The 19,754-nt window shown below is 41.7% G+C and overlaps 1 protein-coding gene across 2 annotated transcripts in view; it reads right to left on the minus strand.

The window, feature by feature from the left end:
* The window catches only part of LOC139273156 (protein transport protein Sec23A), a 52,991-nt gene that overhangs the window by 22,754 nt on the left and 10,483 nt on the right, over window positions 1-19,754 (minus strand). For both annotated transcript variants that reach the window (XM_070889656.1, XM_070889655.1), the window contains exons 4-10: window positions 19,136-19,222; window positions 18,708-18,944; window positions 17,313-17,395; window positions 14,996-15,140; window positions 13,871-14,029; window positions 9,481-9,596; window positions 593-716 (exon numbers count right to left, since the gene is read on the minus strand). In XM_070889656.1, the coding sequence (XP_070745757.1) occupies window positions 593-716; window positions 9,481-9,596; window positions 13,871-14,029; window positions 14,996-15,140; window positions 17,313-17,395; window positions 18,708-18,944; window positions 19,136-19,222 (951 nt within the window). The remainder of the gene's footprint in view (window positions 1-592; window positions 717-9,480; window positions 9,597-13,870; window positions 14,030-14,995; window positions 15,141-17,312; window positions 17,396-18,707; window positions 18,945-19,135; window positions 19,223-19,754) is intronic.

The raw sequence follows: 19,754 nt of genomic DNA on the forward strand, positions 1-19,754 counted from the left end.
GACTACATTTATTTGCAGGCAAGTTTTAATTACTCTTATCTGCTGATTAAAGCCATTTAGCACAGCAAGTGACACTGCTAGCCAAAATAAAGTTTAGCAAAGATGACATGTTTATGCACAAAGCATTGGCTGGTAAGGTATCTGGTTTACTAAAGACAACCAGTCAGCATAAAAATATAACCTTATTGTCATGAGACTCAAAAAGCATGTTACCAAGGTACATTCAACACCAGATGTGGCCGAATACAAGAACAGTGATGCAGTATGCCAGTTGTTGCTTTCATGCCATTAATTGAGAGTCAGTTTCACATTAATGGAGTCAGAACAAGATCACACTATGATAATAGAGTAGTTTCATTTTCACAAAGGAAGATTGCGAGGTCTGCCTTCATTAGTACAAAACTGACACTCAATTGGTGGAGATAGAAGAGGTAGTAGATAGAGAAAGAAAAACAAACCAAGTACTTCACATTTCAGGCAGTGACATTCACCATTATGCTTTACCAGAATCCTGGTGATAACCCTGTTGACTATTTGAGACGTTAACTCAGCAGAGCTTAAACATTAGATTTAAATTAAGGTACCTGCTTACCTTAAGCTCTAAAGTGGCACCAAATGCCATTCTGAAATCTCCCTGCAGACCTTTACTGAAAACCCTTTGGAATGTTTGCTTGAAGAGGGAAGTGTTGAAGGAATCCCCCATCACAATGTAACCTCTAGATTTATAAAGGTAGACACAGATTGTAAATTTATTTAACAAACCATGTAACATGCATCAGTACAATACTTCAAATATTCAGATGGGAAGCACCGTTACTGCCCTTACAACGCAGCTACAGGTGGAAGCCAGCAATCAAATCTGCCTATGAAAACCTCGCAACATGCATCCCACAATATTGATAAGATTTCCTTATCTACTTGAGCATTGAGTCTTTAATCTATACAGTGAGGTACATTGCTAATTTGCCTCCTGGGCGTTATAGAAATCGTTGATTTTAGTTTCCATCAAACGCAATCAAACTGAAAAATCAGGCAGTTTCTATAACTGTCAGCCAGTCCACAACACCAGTTTCACATCCAGGCAGAAAATCTACCCGATTATTTATTTATTTTGTTGAGCCAACGTGTGGAATTAAGCCATCATGGACAATGGCATACAGCAGTGAGCTAATATACAGTCCTTTAGTTGTTGGTAGCAGAGTTCAAATCCATCTCAGAGAGGGGGAATGCATGCCTCTACTGACTGCTAGAATCCCACATGAAATTAATTTAGGTTCCAATGGGGATTGTCCCACATAACAAAACGCTAGTTTCCCATTCTGTTCTGACAAAGGGCCCAGACTTAGAAACATAGAAAATAGGTGCAGGAGTAGGCCATTTGGCCCTTCTAGCCTGCACCGCCATTCAATGAGTTCATAGCTGAACATGCAACTTCAGTACCCCATTCCTGCTTTCTCGCCATACCCCTTGATCCCCCTAGTAGTAAGGACTTCATCTAACTCCTTTTTGAATATATTTAGTGAATTGGCCTCAACAACTTTCTGTGGTAGAGAATTCCACAGGTTCACCACTCTCTGGGTGAAGAAGTTTCTCCTCATCTCGGTCCTAAATGGCTTACCCCTTATCCTTAGACTGTGACCCCTGGTTCTGGACTTCCCCAACATTGGGAACATTCTTCCTGCATCTAACCTGTCTAACCCCGTCAGAATTTTAAACGTTTCTATGAGGTCCCCTCTCATTCTTCAGAACTCCAGTGAATACAAGCCCAGTTGATCCAGTCTTTCTTGATAGGTCAGTCCCGCCATCCCGGGAATCAGTCTGGTGAACCTTTGCTGCACTCCCTCAATAGCAAGAATGTCCTTCCTCAGGTTAGGAGACCAAAACTGTACACAATACTCCAGGTGTGGCCTCACCAAGGCCCTGTACAACTGTAGCAACACCTCCCTGCCCCTGTACTCAAATCCCCTCGCTATGAAGGCCAACATGCCATTTGCTTTCTTAATCGCCTGCTGTACCTGCAGGCCAACCTTCAATGACTGATGTACCATGACACCCAGGTCTCGTTGCATCTCCCCTTTTCCTAATCTGTCACCATTCAGATATAGTCTGTCTCTCTGTTTTTACCACCAAAGTGGATAACCTCACATTTATCCACATTATACTTCATCTGCCATGCATTTGACCACTCACCTAACCTATCCAAGTCGCTCTGCAGCCTCATAGCATCCTCCTCGCAGCTCACACTGCCACCCAACTTAGTGTCATCCGCAAATCTGGAGATACTACATTTAATCCCCTCGTCTAAATCATTAATGTACAGTGTAAACAGCTGGAGCCCCAGCACAGAACCTTGCGGTACCCCACTAGTCACTGCCTGCCATTCTGAAAAGTCCCCATTTACTCCTACTCTTTGCTTCCTGTCTGACAACCAGTTCTCAATCCATGTCAGCACACTACCCCCAATACCATGTGCTTTAACTTTGCACATTAATCTCTTGTGTGGGACCTTGTCGAAAGCCTTCTGAAAGTCCAAATATACCACATCAACTGGTTCTCCCTTGTCCACTCTACTGGAAACATCCTCAAAAAATTCCAGAAAATTTGTCAAGCGTGATTTCCCTTTCACAAATCCATGCTGACTTGGACCCATCATGTCACCTCTTTTCAAATGCGCTGCTATGACATCCTTAATAATTGATTCCATCATTTTACCCACTACCGATGTCAGGATGTCCGGTCTATAATTCCCTGTTTTCTCTCTCCCTCTTTTTTTAAAAAGTGGGGTTACATTGGCTACCCTCCACTCGATAGGAACTGATCCAGAGTCAATGGAATGTTGGAAAATGACTGTCAATGCATCCGCTATTATAAGGCCACCTCCTTAAGTACTCTGGGATGCAGTCCATCAGGCCCTGGGGATTTATCGGCCTTCAATCCCATCAAGTTCCCCAACACAATTTCCCGACTAATAAGGATTTCCCTCAGTTCCTCCTCCTTACTAGACCCCCTGACCCCTTTTATATCCGGAAGGTTGTTTGTCTCCTCCTTAGTGAATACCGAACCAAAGTACTTGTTCAATTGGTCCGCCATTTCTTTGTTCCCCGTTAACTTGAACTGTTAATTTGTCTGTACTCTCCATAGATGTTGAATGTTTGCTAAAATTTCTGTTTTTGTTTCCGATTTCTAGCATCTACAGTTTTTGTTTCGCATTACTGGATAACCTCACTGAAAGAGGTTGCAAAAACAGCAGGTGTGAAGTGGAAAAATATCATATTAGTCCATTAGGGCTACACTTCCGAGTGGCTGAAGTACTTTGTTGGGCCACCAGATTTTGGGTGGGTGGGCGGTGGGGGGGGTAAGGGTTTCCATTAGTTTTAACAGCGCAATCCAGGTGAAATCGACAAACCAATGCGGGAAATCGCAGAAACGCAAGCGTACAGAAGAAATAGGAGCAGGAGAAGGCCACCTGACCCCTCGAGCATGCTCTGCCATTTAATAAGATCATAGCTGATCTGATCATGGACTCAGCTCCACTTCCCTGCCCACTCCCCACAACCTTTTATTCCCTTGTCGCTCAAAAATCTGTCCATCTGCCTGAAATATATTCAAGGACCCAGCCTCCACAGCTCATTGGGGCAGAAAATTCCATAGATTTACGACCCTCAGAAGAAATTTCTCCTCATCTCAGTTTTAAATGGGCGGCCCCTTATCTGAGACTAAGTCCCCTAGTTTTAGTTTCCCCTATGAGTGGAAATATCCTTTCTGCATCCACCTTGTCTAGCCCCCTCATTACCTTATATGTTTCGATAAGATCACCTCTCATTCTTCTGAACTCCAATGAGTATAGGCCCAACCTATCTTCATGTCAACCCCCTCATCTCCGGAATCAACCTCGTGAACCTTTTCTGAACAGCCTCCAATGCAAGTATATCCTTCCTTAAATACGAAGATCAAAAGTGTACACAGTACTCCAGGTGTCGCCTCACCAATACCCTGTACAGCTGTAGCAGGACTTCTCTGCTTTTATACTCTAACCCCCTTGCAATAAAGGCCAACATTCCATTTGACTTCCTGATTACTTGCTGTACCTGCATACTCACTTCTTGTGTTTCATGCACAAGACCCCCAGGTCACTCTGTACTGCAGCACTTTGCAATTTTTCTTCATTTAAATTATAATTTGCTTTTCTATTTTTCCTGCCAAAGTGGATAACCTCACATTTTCCCACATTATACTCCATATCAAATCAAAGACCAATGCATATAAGGTGGCCACGGTTAGTGGGAAACTAGAGGATTGGGAAAATTTTAAGCAACAGCAAAGAACGACTAAAAAAGCAATAAAGAAAGGGAAGATAGATTACGAAGGTAAACTTGTGCAAAACATAAAAACAGATAGTAAAAGCTTTTACAGATATATAAAATGGAAAAGAGTGACTAAAGTAAATGTTGGTCCCTTAGAAGATGAAAAGGGGGATTTAATAATGGGAAATGTGGAAATGGCTGAGACCGTAAACAATTATTTTGCTTCCGTCTTCACAGTGGAAGACACAAAAACCATACCAAAATTTGCAGCCACAGGAATGTGGGAAGGGAGGACCTTGAGACAATCACTATCACTAGGGGGGTAGTGCTGGACAGGCTAATGGGACTGAAGGTAGACAAGTCCCCTGGTCCTGATGAAATGCATCCCAGGGTATTAAAAGAGATGGCAGAAGTTATAGCAGATGCATTCGTTATAATCTACCAAAATTCTCTGGACTCTGGGGAGGTACCAGCGGATTGGAAAGCAGCTAATGTAACGCCTCTGTTTAAAAAAGGGGGCAGGCAAAAGGCAGGTAACTATAGGCCGGTTAGTTTAACATCTGTAGTGGGGAAAATGCTTGAAACTATTATTAAGGAAGAAATAGCGGGAAATCTGGATAGGAATAGTGCAATCAAGCAGACGCAGCATGGATTCATGAAAGGGAAATCATGTTTAACTAACTTACTGGAATTTTTTGAGGATATAACGAGCATGGTGGATAGAGGTGTACCGATGGATGTGGTGTATTTAGATTTCCAAAAGGCATTCGATAAGGTGCCACACAAAAGGTTACTGCAGAAGATAAAGGTATGCGGAGTCAGAGGAAATGTATTAGCATGGATAGAGAATTGGCTGGCGAACAGAAAGCAGAGAGTCGGGATAAATGGGTTCTTTTCCGGTTGGAAATCGGTGGTTAGTGGTGTGCCACAGGGATCAGTGCTGGGACCACAACTGTTTACAATATACATAGATGACCTAGAAGATGGGACAGAGTGTAGTGCAACAAAATTTGCAGATGACACTAAGATTAGTGGGAAAGCGGGTTGTGTAGAGGACTCAGAGAGGCTGCAAGGAGATTTGGATAGGTTAAGTGAATGGGCTAAGGTTTGGCAGATGGAATACAACGTCGGAAAGTGTGAGGTCATCCACCTTGGGGAAAAAAAAACAGTAAAATGGATTATTATTTGAATGGGGAGAAATTACAACATGCTGTGGTGCAGAGGGACCTGGGGGTCATTGTGCATGTTAGTTTGCAGGTGCAGCAGGTAATCAGGAAGGCGAATGGAATGTTGGCCTTCATTGCGAGAGGGATGGAATACAAAAGCAGGGAGGTCTTGCTGCAACTGTATAAGGTATTGGTAAGGCCGCACCTGGAGTACTGCGTGCAGTTTTGGTCACCTTACTTAAGGAAGGATATACTAGCTTTGGAAGGGGTACAGACGATTCACTAGGCTGATTCCGGAAATGAGGGGGTTACCTTATGATAGATTGAGTAGACTGGGTCTTTACTCGTTGGAGTTCAGAAGGATGAGGGGTGATCTTATAGAAACATTTAAAATCATGAAAGGGATAGACAAGATAGAGGCAGAGAGGTTGTTTCCACTGGTAGGGGAGACTAGAACTAGGGGGCACAGCCTCAAAATACGGAGGAGCCAATTTAAAACCGAGTTGAGAAAGAATTTCTTCTCCCAGAGGGTTGTGAATCTGTGGAATTCTCTGCCCAAGGAAGCAGTTGAGGCTAGCTCATTGAATGTTTTCAAGTCAAAGATAGATAGATTTTTAACCAATAAGGGAATTAAGGGTTACGGGGAGAGGGCGGGTAAGTGGAGCTGAGTCCACGACCAGATCAGCCATGATCTTATTGAATGGCGGAGCAGGCTCGAGGGGCTAGATGTTCTTATGTTCTTATGTTATGTTCTTATGTTCTTATCTGTCAATTTTTTGCCCACTCACTTAGCCTGTCCATATCCCTTTGCAGATTTTGTGTGTCCTCCTCACAATTTGCTTTCCCACCCATCTTTGTATCAAAAGCAAAATTGGCAACATTACACTCAGTCCATTCATCCAAGTCATTAATATAGATTGTAAATAGTTGAGGCCCCAGCACCATTCCCTGCGGCATCCCACTAGTTATTGTTTGCCAACTGGAAAATGACTCATTTATCCCGACTATTTTCTGTTAATTAGCCAATCCTCTATCCATGCTAATGTTACTCCCAACCCCGTGAACTTTTATCTTGTGCAGTAACCTTTTATGTGGCACCTTATCGAATGCCTTCTGGAAATCCAAAGGTCCCCCCCTTATCCACCCTGCTCATTACATCCTCAAAGAACTCCAGCAAATTTGTTAAACATGATTTCCCTTTCATAAAACCATGCTGACTCTGCTTAATTGAATTATGCTTTTCCAAATGTCCCGCTACTGCTTCCTTAATAATGGACTCCAGCATTTTTCCCAACGACAGATGTTAGGTTAAATGGACTGAAGGCCGATAAATCCCCAGGGCCTGATGATCTGCATCCCAGAGTACTAAAAGAGGTAGCCATGGAAATAGTAGATGCATTGGTTGTCATCTTGCAAAATTCTATAGATTATGGAACAGTTCCTGCAGATTGAAGGGTAGCAAATGTAGCCCCACTATTTAAAAAAAAAAGAGGGAGAGAAAAAACAGAGAACTACAGACCGGTTAGCCTAACATCAGTAGTAGGGAAAATGTTAGAGTCTATTATAAAGAATGTGATAACTGCACACTTAGATAATGTAAACGGAATTAGACAAAGTCAACATGGATTTATGAAAGGAAAATCATAGGTTTGTCAAACATTGGAGTTTTTTGAGGATGTAACTGATAAAATAGATAAGGGAAAACCAGTGGATATAGTGTATTTGGATTTTCAAAAGGCCTTTGATAAAGTCCCACATAAGAGGTTAGTGTGCAAAATTAAAGCACATAGGACTGGGGTAATGTATTGGCATGGATTGAAAATTGGTTAATTGACAGAGTAGGAATAAACGGGTCTTTTTCGGGGTGGCGGGCAGTGACTAGTGAGGTACCACAGGGATCAGTGCTTGGGCCCTTTGCTGACGACACTAAACTAGGTGGGATTGTGAGTTGTGAGGAGGATGCAAAGACGCTGCAAGGCGATTTAGATAGGTTGAGTGAGTGGGCAAACACATGGCAGATGCAGTATACTGTGGATAAATGTGAAGTTATCCACTTTGGTAGGAAAAACATAAGGACAAAGTATTATTTAAATGGTGATAGTTTGGGAAGTGTTGATGTAGAGACCTGGGTGTCCTTGTACACCAGTCATTGAAAGCAAACATGCAGATGCAGCAAGCAGTTAGGAAGGCAAATGATATGTTGGGCTTCATTGCAAGAGGATTTGAGTACAGGAGCAAGGATGTCTTACTACAGTTATACAGGGCCTTGGTGAGACCTCACCTGGAGTATTGTGTGCAGTTTTAGTCTCCTTACCTAAGAAAGGATATACTTGGCATAGAGGGAGTGCAGCGAAGGTTCACCAAACTGATTCCTGGGATGGCAGGACTGTCGTACGAGGAGAGATTAGGTCGACTAGGCCTGTATTCACTAGAGTTTAGAAGAATGAGAGGGGATCTCATTGAAATGTATAAAATTCTGACTGGGTTGGATAGACTGGATGCGGGATGGATGTTTCCCCTGGCTGGGAAGTCTAGAACAAGGGGTCAGTCTCGGGATATGGGGTAGGAAATTTAGGACCGAGATGAGGAGAATTTTTTTCACTCACAGGGTGGTGAACTTGGGGAATTCTCTACCACAGAAGGCTGTGGAGGCCAAGTCACTGAATATATTTAAGAGGGAGATGGATAGATTTCTAGACACACAAGGGGTATGGGGAAAAAGCAGGAATATGGTGTTGAGATAGAGGATCAACCACGATCATATTGAATGGCGGTGCAGACTCGAAAGGACGAATGGTCTACTACTGCTCCTATTTTCTATGTTTCTATGTCTATAGTTTCCTGTTTTTTGTCTGCCTCCTTTTTTAAAAAGGCTATGTCATGCCTAAATTGAGTGTCGGAGATCTTCAACCCTGGTTTAAAAATCATTTTGCCCAATGCTGGCTCCGCCCACAAAATTGGCCATAGTGGACTGGATTAATGACGACGACTATATCTGGCAATTGCACCCAATTGCAGCTGTTTGAGGTGGCTCTTCAAATTGAGCTTTTTTTTTTTAGGCGCACAGGCACTAGTAGGCAAGTTTTAAAAGGTTTTACTTAAAAAATATATATATTTACTGTACTAAGAAACTGATTAGCATACACCAATGAAACTAATAAATGGTTCAGTATATTTTTTTTTAAAAAGTCATTTTCAGTGATTTAAAATCAGGTTACCTACAGGTGGTGGACAAGACACTTAATAAAAGTGCTTACTTTTTTGTGATAAACCCATTTTGAGTTGTATTAATAAAACTGCACCAGGTTACCACTCTTAAATACATTAATATTTTAAATAGCGAAGAAAAAAAAATTACATTCTATTATGGTGACCGATTGGATTGCACTGGTTCATGGAAGATTGTACATTTGTAATTAACCAAATGCATTTTAGCAGAAACTTTAACTGTAACCTAACCAGTGCAATTTGCACTCAATTTTCCAATTGCACCAAAAGTGGAAATTCTATCCCAGGATGTTTTGCTCAGCTTGCAACTGTTCTATTCCTTCCTTCTACACCGATTCCTTATTTGGAGTGCTTGATGCCACCACCTGGTGTCCACAATCAGAAAGTGTACCATTTTTCAGCACAATTTCCCTCACCTTGATGAGCAAAACGTTTTAAACAAAATTCAGAGGCCTTAGAATCTCAACTTTAAGGCAGTTGAATGGATGAAAACCACTTGCATTTCATCCCATCACTTTGCTGAATGTTCAAGCCAAGAAAGTGTGCAAGTATTTTGATGCAGACTTACTGAAGTTTGGCTTCATCGGGAACGCAGATTGGTCGCGCAACAGGAAAAATACACATCTCATTAGGTTTGGGGAATTGGAAAAAACTAACAGCTAATCTATAAGTTACACAACTACAATCTTTGCTGTATTAAACATGCTGCATTATTTCAATTAAGAGATATTCTTCTCCAGTTAATTAGATCTCAGTATTTGATTTCTTTAGTAATCACTTGCCCAGTCAGGTTGCAGCAGCACTTCAATTCCAAAAGTCCCGTCTGATCCAGAGCACAAGCATAGATGTCAACACAATGTCCAGTTACTGCTGCACGGTTTGCTAGAGCCTCATAGTGCTACAGGAAGAAATAGGAGAAAATTACAAAAACATATCTGAAGATGCGGGGAATTCAAGGCCAGAGTGATCTCCTGGACTAGTTTTAATCGTCTAGATGGATCGGAGAGGAATTTCCCAGATTTGTTTTTCCAAATTGGCCTGTTTTTTTTAAAAATCCGTTTTTTGCCTCTCCCAGGAGATCACATGGTTTCGGGTGGGGTGTATTGGACTTGCTCTTTTTGCTTTGTTGCTTTAAACGTCGGAATTACACACACACACACTCAGTTGTAGTAATGGCGGGATCAGGTTTTTTATTTAAACATCCATACTTATACAAACCAAGTATGAAAGTTACTGAGACACTTCACAAAGGCAGCTCTCTGCTTGTTCTGATTTCCAGTGGCTGCTTGTGAGGCACACACCTTCCAAATTTCCAGTGTCTCTCAAACAGCTTTCTCTCTCATCTTATACCAAAAAAGCCTTTGAACACTCATTTCCTTGCATATGGTACATACAAATAGTATATACAAATAATTAATACACAGATAAATGACCCATTATCCTGAAATCAAGTCTCACTGCTTCATGAATTACTGTACACAATCATCATAGGCAGTCCCTCGGAATCGAGGAAGACTTGCTTCCGCTCTAAAAATGAGTCCTTAGGAGGTTGAACAGTCCAATTCGAGAGCCACAGTCCCTGTCACAGGTGGGACAGATAGTCGTTGAGGGAAGGGGTGGGTGGGACTAGTTTGCCGCACGCTCTTTCCGCTGCCTGCGCTTGATTTCTGCATGCTCTCGCCGATAAGACTCGAGGTGCTCAGTGCCCTCCCGGATGCACTTCCTCCACTTAGGACAGTCTTTAGCCAGGAACTCCCAGGTGTCATTGCGGATGTTTCACTTTATCAGGGAGACTTTGAGGGTGTCCTTGTAACATTTCCTCTGCCCACATTTGGCTCGTTTGCCATGAAGTAGTTCCGGAATAGAGCGCTTGCTTTGGGAGTCTCGTGTCTGGCATGTGAACAATGTGGCCTGTCCAGCGGAGCTGATCAAGTGTGGTCAGTGCTTCAATGCTGGGGATGTTGGCCTGGTCAAGGACACCAATGTTGGTGCGTCTGTCCTCCCAGGGGATTTGTAGGATCTTGCGGAGACTTGAGGCATCTACTGTACATGGTCCATGTCTCAGAGGCATACAGAAGGGCGGGTATTACAACAGCCCTGTAGATCATGAGCTCGGTGGCAGATTTGAGGGCCTGATCTTCAAACACTCTTTTCCGCAGTCGGCCGAAGGCTGCACTGGCGCACTGGAGGCAGTGTTGAATCTCATCGTCCATGTCTGCTCTTGTTGATAAGAGGCTCCCAAGGTATGGGAAATGGTCCACATTGTCCAGGGCCACGCCGTGGATCTTGATGACTGGGGGGGGGGGGGGGGCAGTGCTGAGCGGCGTGGTGGAGGACCTTTGTCTTACGGATGTTTAGCGTAAGGCCCATGCTTTCGTACATCTCAGTAAATACGTTGACTATGACTTGGAGTTCAGTCTCTGTATGTGCGCAGACGCAGGCGTCGTCCGTGTACTGTAGCTCGACGACAGAGGTTGGGGTGGTCTTGGACCTGGCCTGGAGACGACGAAGGTTGAACAGGTTCCCACTGGTTCTGTGGTTTAGTTCCACTCCAGCGGGGACTTGTTGACTGTGAGGTGGAGCATGGCAGCGAGGAAGATTGAGAAGAGGGTTGGGGGCGACGACGCAGCCCTGCTTGACCCCGGTTCAGATGTGGATTGGGTCTGTAATGGATCCGTTGGTAAGAATCACGGCCTGCATGTCTTCGTGGAGCAGGCGGAGGATGGTGACGAACTTTTGGGGGCATCCAAAACGGGTAATCAGCAGGAGTTTCTTTGCTTTCATACATAGAATCGATGATACATACAAATAATTAACACACAGATAAATGACCAGCTAGCTACCTATTATTCTGAAATCAAGTCTCACTTCCACAAATCGACCCCCGCCATGAAGTACTGTAAACACACAGGTGATCAGATAGACACATTTGAATGGCTAAATGGCTCCATATCGTCTAGCAGACTGTTTTGAGACATCCCCCGTTTGTTGATCCGAACTTCAAATCAGAAAGCTGAACCCTTTTGGCCCAGTCTCCAGACTGCGCCGAAGCAAAGCGTTTCAGAAATACGGGCTTTCGTTCCCACAGGGTGGAGTATATATGTGGTGACACACAAGGTATCACAATTGTGTGGGACAGGCTCGATGGACCAAATGGTCTTCGTCATTGTTCGTATGTTCATATGTTATCCCAATGTAGCTGAGTAAAAAGGAACAAATCCAACAAGGCCAGCACTGGAGTGGTCAAGTCTGGAGATGACAAAGTCATAAGGGTTTCAATGGTGGAGAGGTTGTGGAGGTGAAATAAAGTGGTCTTTCAAGGAACGAACAAACAAAAGAATGAAGAACAGAGCATTTCATAGAATGGTTACAGCACAGAAGGAGGCCATTCGGCCCGTCGAGCCCGCACCAGCTCGCTGCAAAAGCACTTCAGCTAGTCCCACTCCCCCACCCTTTCCCTGTAGGCCTGCAATTTTTTCCTTTAGGTACTTATCCAATTCCCTTTTGAAAACCACGATTGAGTCTGCCTCCACCACCCATTCAGGCACTGCATTCCAGATCCTAACCACTCGCTGTGTAAAAAAGGGTTTCCTCATGTCGCCTTTGGTTCTTTTTCCAATCACCTTAAATCTGTGTCCTCTGGTTCTTGACCCTTCTGCCAATGGGAACAGTTTCTCTCGATCTATTCTGTCCAGACCCCTCATGATTTTGAACACCCCCATCAAATCTCCTCTCAACCTTCTCTGTTCCAAGGAGAACAACCCCAGCTTCTCTGCTCTATCCACGTAACTGAAGTCCCTCATCCCTGGATCCATTCCCATAATAGTTTAATGCATTTATGCAACTCCTTATCACTCCTCAGGATATTGGAGAGTGATTGTTTTTAAAGTGTGGTCACTGTTATGTAGCAAACGCAGCAGTCAATTTGTGCACTGAAGGTCCCAGAAACAACGAGCGAACGAACAAAGAAACAAACGACAGATAATCTGTTATTGGTGGTGTTGATTGAAGGAAGAATGTTTGGTCAGGACATTAGAACTCCCTGCTGTTCAAATAGCACCATGGGATCTTGTATTCCATTTGAGCAGCCAGACATGGCCTTGGTTTAATCTCATCTGAAAGATGGCACCTCTGACAGTGCAGCACTCTCTCAGCACTGTGTCAGTCCAGATTATATGTTCAAGTACTGGATTTTGACTTGAACCCACAACCTTCTGACTCATACAGCTGACAATTCAACAACATACAATCAATGATTTAGGAGTGCAATAATTATTCACTATCACAATTTCATTATAGTTTTTTTTTAAATCACGAACTTCTCCACTACTGAATTTCCTATCTCAATTACATCTCTGCAATGAACCATTCAGCAGCAATTAAACAGTGATGGAGAGAAGGGAAGAAAATCAGTAGGCAACACTTCTTGGGGTGCTACTGTACTTGTCTTAATGTCCATCCCAGAATGGAACTGGTTGAGGGCTTGGTCCAAGTTGGCATCTTATAGCCAGTTAGTACATGTTCCAAAGAAAAGGAATTGGTGGGTAGTTGAGAGTTTAACATACAAGACAGTATTACCTAAATCATCCGAGGGGTTTTGATAGAGTAGATAGGGAGAAACTGTTTCTACTGGTAGGGTCAGTAACCACAAGATAGATTTAAAATAATTGGCACAAAAGCCAGGGGAAAAGGCCAGCTGTATAGTTCTCTATTCCCAAACAAAGCAGCAAAGATAAGAGGGCAACTCTAAATTAATTATCTACACAAAATCATCAAAGTAAATAAACCATAGATGTACAAAGCAGTTGAGTCAAAAGGAATAAAGCTAAAATGAACAGAGAGAGGAGGGGGAAATTTCCTCTGTGCGCTATATTTGTAACTATATATACCTTTATAAACAGATTCTCAATTGCATTACACATAATGGAGAGGTGTAATCTTCACCCACAATCTGGGTGTTTATTCTGAAGAGCAATGTAGAGCAAAAAAGATTATATTTATAACCCAAAATGAGTGGACGATGACTTGAAATGAAAGACACTTGGCAAATATGAATAGATTATTCACTCCTCTAAATCTCATCTCTTTCACATCAGAAACCATTTAAATAATTAAATTTGGTCCACATTATACTCCATGCACCTAAAATTAAAAAAAAAAACAATGACCAACCTTGGTTGCTTTTTTCAGGAATCGTGCATTGTCCTTTTCTATATCATGCCAGGATCGAATGGGCGTTTTAAGCTCGTCCCCCACCACCATGCCTGGCCCCTGGGTAGGTGGTCCTCCAGTGAACAACATTATTCTAGCTCCAGTATTAGGAAAGCTACCCTGAAGGAAGGTATTCAAGCATTAATAACTTATTACACTCAAAAATAGATCTAAATAACCCAGTGCATGGTCCGAGCTAAAGACAGTACATCTTCAGCAGCACCTCCAATTCACAGAGCAATTTGCAGCAACTATAAGTATAGGAAGAAAAAAAAATCAAATCTCTTGTACATAAATAATTTCAATATTTTCTCCCCCCCCCCCCCCAAATCTTGGTAGTCTGAAAAATATCAGCTACTAATTCTAGTTGAAATCTTCTTTCTCCAAGATGAATAGCTCCATGGATATCCCACAGATTAGCATTTAGCCAGCACTGAACACTGCTGGCTGATTGCTAGCCTAGATGTTGATCGGCAAGATTTCCATTGGGGCCACTTCTGACAGAGAAGACCCAGGGTGGCAAAGGCTTAAGGCCCAGGTTGCCACTTTTCCCTGTGTCACAGAATAGGAGAGGTTATAAAAAAGAGAGAGCAATGTACCCATCAAAAAAACACGCCGGTTGTTAGTACGAGATCAGATACAACAAATGTTCTCTTTCTCTGATTGCTGTCTGCACGCGAGGATTTCTATATGGGAACTAGTGAAGTGACCGGTTCCCAAGCCTCCCACTCCCACTCCATTAACAACTGCTAGTTGTTGAATAAAGGCAGCCCAGAATGGTCTGCTCTCAGGTTTTCCTTCCATGTAGAAGAAGAGCTGGAGATTGTCTGACCGTCCCATACTACAGCCAGACCTCCTGACAAGTATCTTGTACTGTTTCAGGAAAGTTTTACATCATACATATACACCTCCTTATTTAGACACCAATAGAAAGCTGTCCAACATGGTTTTGGGACCGAAGGAAATTAATTCACAAAGTTCTCAAAAAGGACAAAATGTCAAGCAATAAATCACTAGGGAGAGAGAGAAACTCTGTGTGTTCAATACCCCCCAAAAAATCACAACCATGCAGCTACAGCTCATTACCTCCAGCAAACCGACAGCTATGGATAGGGCCACACCACTGGATCGCAAGGGTCTTTTTCCCTGAGGTACAGGCCAGGGGTCCCTCTGAAGTTCTCCAAGCAGGTCTGTCAAATTCATGTCAATCTTGTGAACAGGCTGCAAGAACCTTAAAGAAAAGCAGCACATCATCTTACTGTATTAATTGGCGTATTCTTAAATAAGTAAAGGTTATCACAACACTGCCAGGCAGCTGGCAATTCAATTCTGTAAACAGTGTCACAAATTGGTAGCTAAATGATTCAATTGGGATTGATTTTACCTTCATTTTTACTGTCCGATATCAACTGAATTTGGAATAAGAACCTGGGGATTTGCCTTCTTAGATGTTTTTATCAAGGATCCACTCAAGAAGCGTTCGAGACAATTGAAAAAACTTCATTACCAAGACCGAACAAACTGATACTGGAGTCCATTATTAAAGAAGCAGTAGCAGAACATTTGGAAAAGCAAAATTTGGTCAGGCAGAGTCAGCATGGATTCATGAAGGGGAAGTCATGTTTGACAAATTTGCTGGAGTTCTTCGAGGATGTAACGAACAGGGTGGATAAAGGAGAACCAGTGGGTGTGGTGTATTTGGACTTCCAGAAGGCATTTGACAAGGTACCACATAAAAGGTTATTGCACAAGGTAAAAGGATAATATATTAGCATGGATAGAGGATTGACTAACAGAAAACAGAGAGTCGGGATAAATGGTTCATTCTCTGGTTAGCAACCAGCAACTAGTGGGGTGCCGCAGGGATCAGTGCTGGGACACCAACTATTTACAATCTAAATTACCGATTTGGAAGAAGGGACTGAGTGTAACGTAGCCAAGTTTGCTGACGATACAAAGATGGGAGGAAAAGCAATGTGTGAGGAGGACACTAAAAATCTGCTAAAGGACATAGACAGGCTAAATGAGTGGGCAAAAATTTGGCAGATGGAGTATAATGTTGGAAAGTCGTGCACTTTGGCAGAAAAAAAATCCAAGAGCAAGTTATTATTTAAATGGAGAAAGATTGCAAAGTGCCGCAGTACAGCGGGACCTGGGAGTACTTGTACATGAATTGCAAAAGGATAGTATGCAGGTAGAGCAAGTGATCAGAAAGGCCAATGGTATCTTGGCCTTTATTGCAAAGGGGATGGAGTATAAAAGCAGGGAAGTCTTGCTACAGCTATTTAAGGTATTGGTGAGGCCACACCTGGAATACTGCGTGCAGTTTTGGTTTCCATATTTCCGAAAGGATATACTTGCTTTGGAGGCAATTCAGAGAAGGTTCACTAGATTGATTCCGGGGATAAAGGGGGTTGACTTATGAGGAAAGGTTGAGTAGGTTGGGTCTCCACTCATTGGAATTCAGAAGGAGGTGATCTTATCGCAACGTGTAAGATTATGAGGGGGCTTGACAAGGTGGATGCAGAGAGAATGTTTCCACTGATGGGGGTAACTAAAACGAGGGGGCATAGTCTCAGAATAAGGGGCCGCCCATTTAAAACAGAGATGAGGAGAAATTTCTTCTGAGGGTTGTAAATCTGTGGAATTTGCTGCCTCAGAAAGCTGTGGAAGCTGGGACATTGAATAAATTTAAGACAGAAATAGACAGTTTCTTGAACAATAAGGGGATAAGGGGTTATGGGGAGTGGGCGGGGAAGTGGAGCGGAGTCCACGATCAGATCAGCCTTGATCTTATTGAATGGCGGAACAGGCTCGAGGGACTGTATGCCCTACTCCCATTCCTATTTCTTATGTTCTTATTAATGAAGAAAGGAGTAAGAAGGAGCTCAACAGTATGTTATGTTGAAGCGATAAAAGACCCGAGTGGCCAGAGACAGATTCTTCTTGCTGTATTTTGAAACACATGTGCTGTACTTTCTAATAAAATCTAGTCAGAAATAAACAGAAACATCACTTGAGTGAACCTTTGAGAAGCAGCTCTGAGAATGAAGTATGTTACTGTGAAGCTATTTTAAATGGCTGATTGGACAGCCAAACTCTTTGGAATCCTAATTCCAAAATTTCAAGATTGATAAAAGATTTCTCAAGGAGGAATGGACATTAAATAACTGAGCTCATCATGGAACGCTAGCAAATAACTAATTAATTAGTGAACCTGCATTTAATAGGTAACAGAAGCTTTATTATTGCAATGGTTTAATTTTGACAAAAAATAGCAACTGAGGATGGTACATGGGAATGAATTTACCCCAAATATATCTAGAAACATCTTTTCCTATAAATCCTAAATACTTTGCTAGGAGTTGCTTGAAAATGTCATATCTGACTGCAACCATAATACCTGCTGGATATGCCAGGATGCTCTTGTAGTTGAGGGGTCCTTCCTTGAACTGTTGCAGGTGGCTTTGTGAGACCCAACATATCCTGTTTGAAGTGGGAAAAAAATAAAACTAAACACTTATATTTCCATACAAAAAATGAATTGCCTTATGGAGATAGTTCTTCAGATTCAATCATTTTCTTCCAAATCTCTTGTACCACAACAAAAGTTACAGTATATTAGTAGTTTGAAGATTGTGAGCAACATTGTATCAAGTAGTAAATGATTCCTCATTAGCAAGGAAAAATCTCATTCGGTCCCCTTTATAAAGTTTGAACAATTAAAAGTAAACTACATTTTTTAATTTTAGATAAAAATATTTGCACACTGAATGCTGGTCATGCATCAAAAATGTTTGTACCCAAAGTGTGAGGAAGTTGAATTAACATTGGTAGATAAAGTATTAACAGAGTACTGCAGTGATTGATTCACTGAGTTATACACAAATACCATATTTTCACATGGCTGAACTTAACAGTAACTGTTTAACAAAAATACAAAAAAGCTCAAATTTGGTGTAATCTTTAAAATTGCATTGCCCCTTCTTACATTTCTCAATTTACTTTTAAAATGTAAACACTCATTTTCCCAAAATATTTGCTGCATTTAGAAGAATCCGTGGAAACAGAAAATTACATAGAATATATGGCACAAACAGGCCATTCGGCCCAACCAGTCCATGCCGGCGTTTATGCTCCATTCAAGCCTCCTCCAGTCTTTCCTTATCTAAATCTATCAACATAAGCCTCTATTCCCTTCTCATATGCTTATCTAGCCTCCCCTTAAATGCATCCATACGATTCGCTTTATCCACTCCCTGAGGGAACGAGCTCCACATTCTCACCACTCTGAGTAAAGAAGTTTCTTCGGAGTTTCTTATAAGATAATCACCAAGAAATCAAATATTGATGGCCTCTAGTTTTGCTCTTCCACACAAGTGGAAACACTTTCTCTATCTACTCTATCAAATCCGTTCATAATTTTAAAAGACCTCTATTAGATCACCCCTGAGCCTTCTTTTTCCCCAAGATTTTCCGGATAGGTATACCCTCACATTTCTGGTATCATCCCTGTAAATCTAATGAGCAAATTCTGAAAATGCTAGCTTCAACCAAAGAACTGTGAATTAACATCATAGAATCTCTATCACAATTGCATTAACTATCAACTTTGATTGGGAGTAAAGGAGAATTACAAAAACTTAACTTGCAATAAATGCAATTTGAGATTTTTTTTTAAATCTTGTTAAAAATAAATTCTGAAAGCTGAAATGCCCACAACACTTGGTAAAGATAATTACTTCAAACAAGAAGAATGACATCTACTTTAAACTCTCCAACAATCTGCAAAGCACACCTGAATTTGTTTTGCTGTCAGGTCCTTTGTGCCTCTGAAGACATAGCTTTTGGAAATACCCTCGCAGTTCAGTTCGTGGACCTGCACCATTCGACCAAAAGTAATCAGACCAACCAATGCATTGGGAGGGAGCAGACTCAGGGACATCTGTAGGGATTCCTTGAGGGCCTGAAGATCATCTTCCTCTAAGCATGTGTCCACCACGTACAGGAAGATGAGGGGGGCAGGCGAACCTCGCTGTTCAACACACAATTAAAAGATGATTAGTGTAATTAATGCACTCACATAAACATCAACAGTTTCTCAATAAGACTCAAACCACCCACTGAATTCATCTTATACAAAATAAATTATAACTTAATACAATAAACAGAACACTTTTACAAGTGTAATACTAATACCATGAGAAGACATGTCCCTCACATTACCTGAACAACATATTCAATAGTTGAAAACTGCGGCAGTAGTTCAGCTGGCTGATTCACTTCAGAAATGCCCGAATAAGATGGTGAAAACTGCAGAACAGATAATTTTTAAAAGATAAAAGCACAGCAATAAGTATTTATGCAATTTTGTCATTGGACTTATTTAGCATATCAATATTAGTTTTCTTGCAATGCACTCACACTTAATCCATTGTTTTGCTAATACACTTATTGTATGACATTCAATTCATCACTTCATGGCACAAAATTCCTTCACAATGTTTGGAAGGACAAAATCTACAGCTGTACCTCTGGGTATTTTCCATAATTCAAAGAGGCATAGAAGGAAAATTCCACTGTTACGCTTTACTTGAGTCTTACTGGGAAAATAAAACATCAAGTTGCAGTTGTGTGGACACGTTACATAACATTGCACTTAGCTCAAATCCTAGTGTTAACAATGGGTACTGACAGTACTGACCATACACTTCAACAATAAGTATATTTCATGAACGTTAAAGTCCATTTGCAACTTGTTACACACAAATATTACCTCAATCATTGAATAATTGTTTCAATTACTGAGCTCAACAAAAAAAGATTTGAACAGAAGCGCTATTCA

Source organism: Pristiophorus japonicus, chromosome 9 (assembly GCF_044704955.1).
Source record: "Pristiophorus japonicus isolate sPriJap1 chromosome 9, sPriJap1.hap1, whole genome shotgun sequence".
NCBI lineage: Eukaryota > Metazoa > Chordata > Chondrichthyes > Pristiophoridae > Pristiophorus > Pristiophorus japonicus.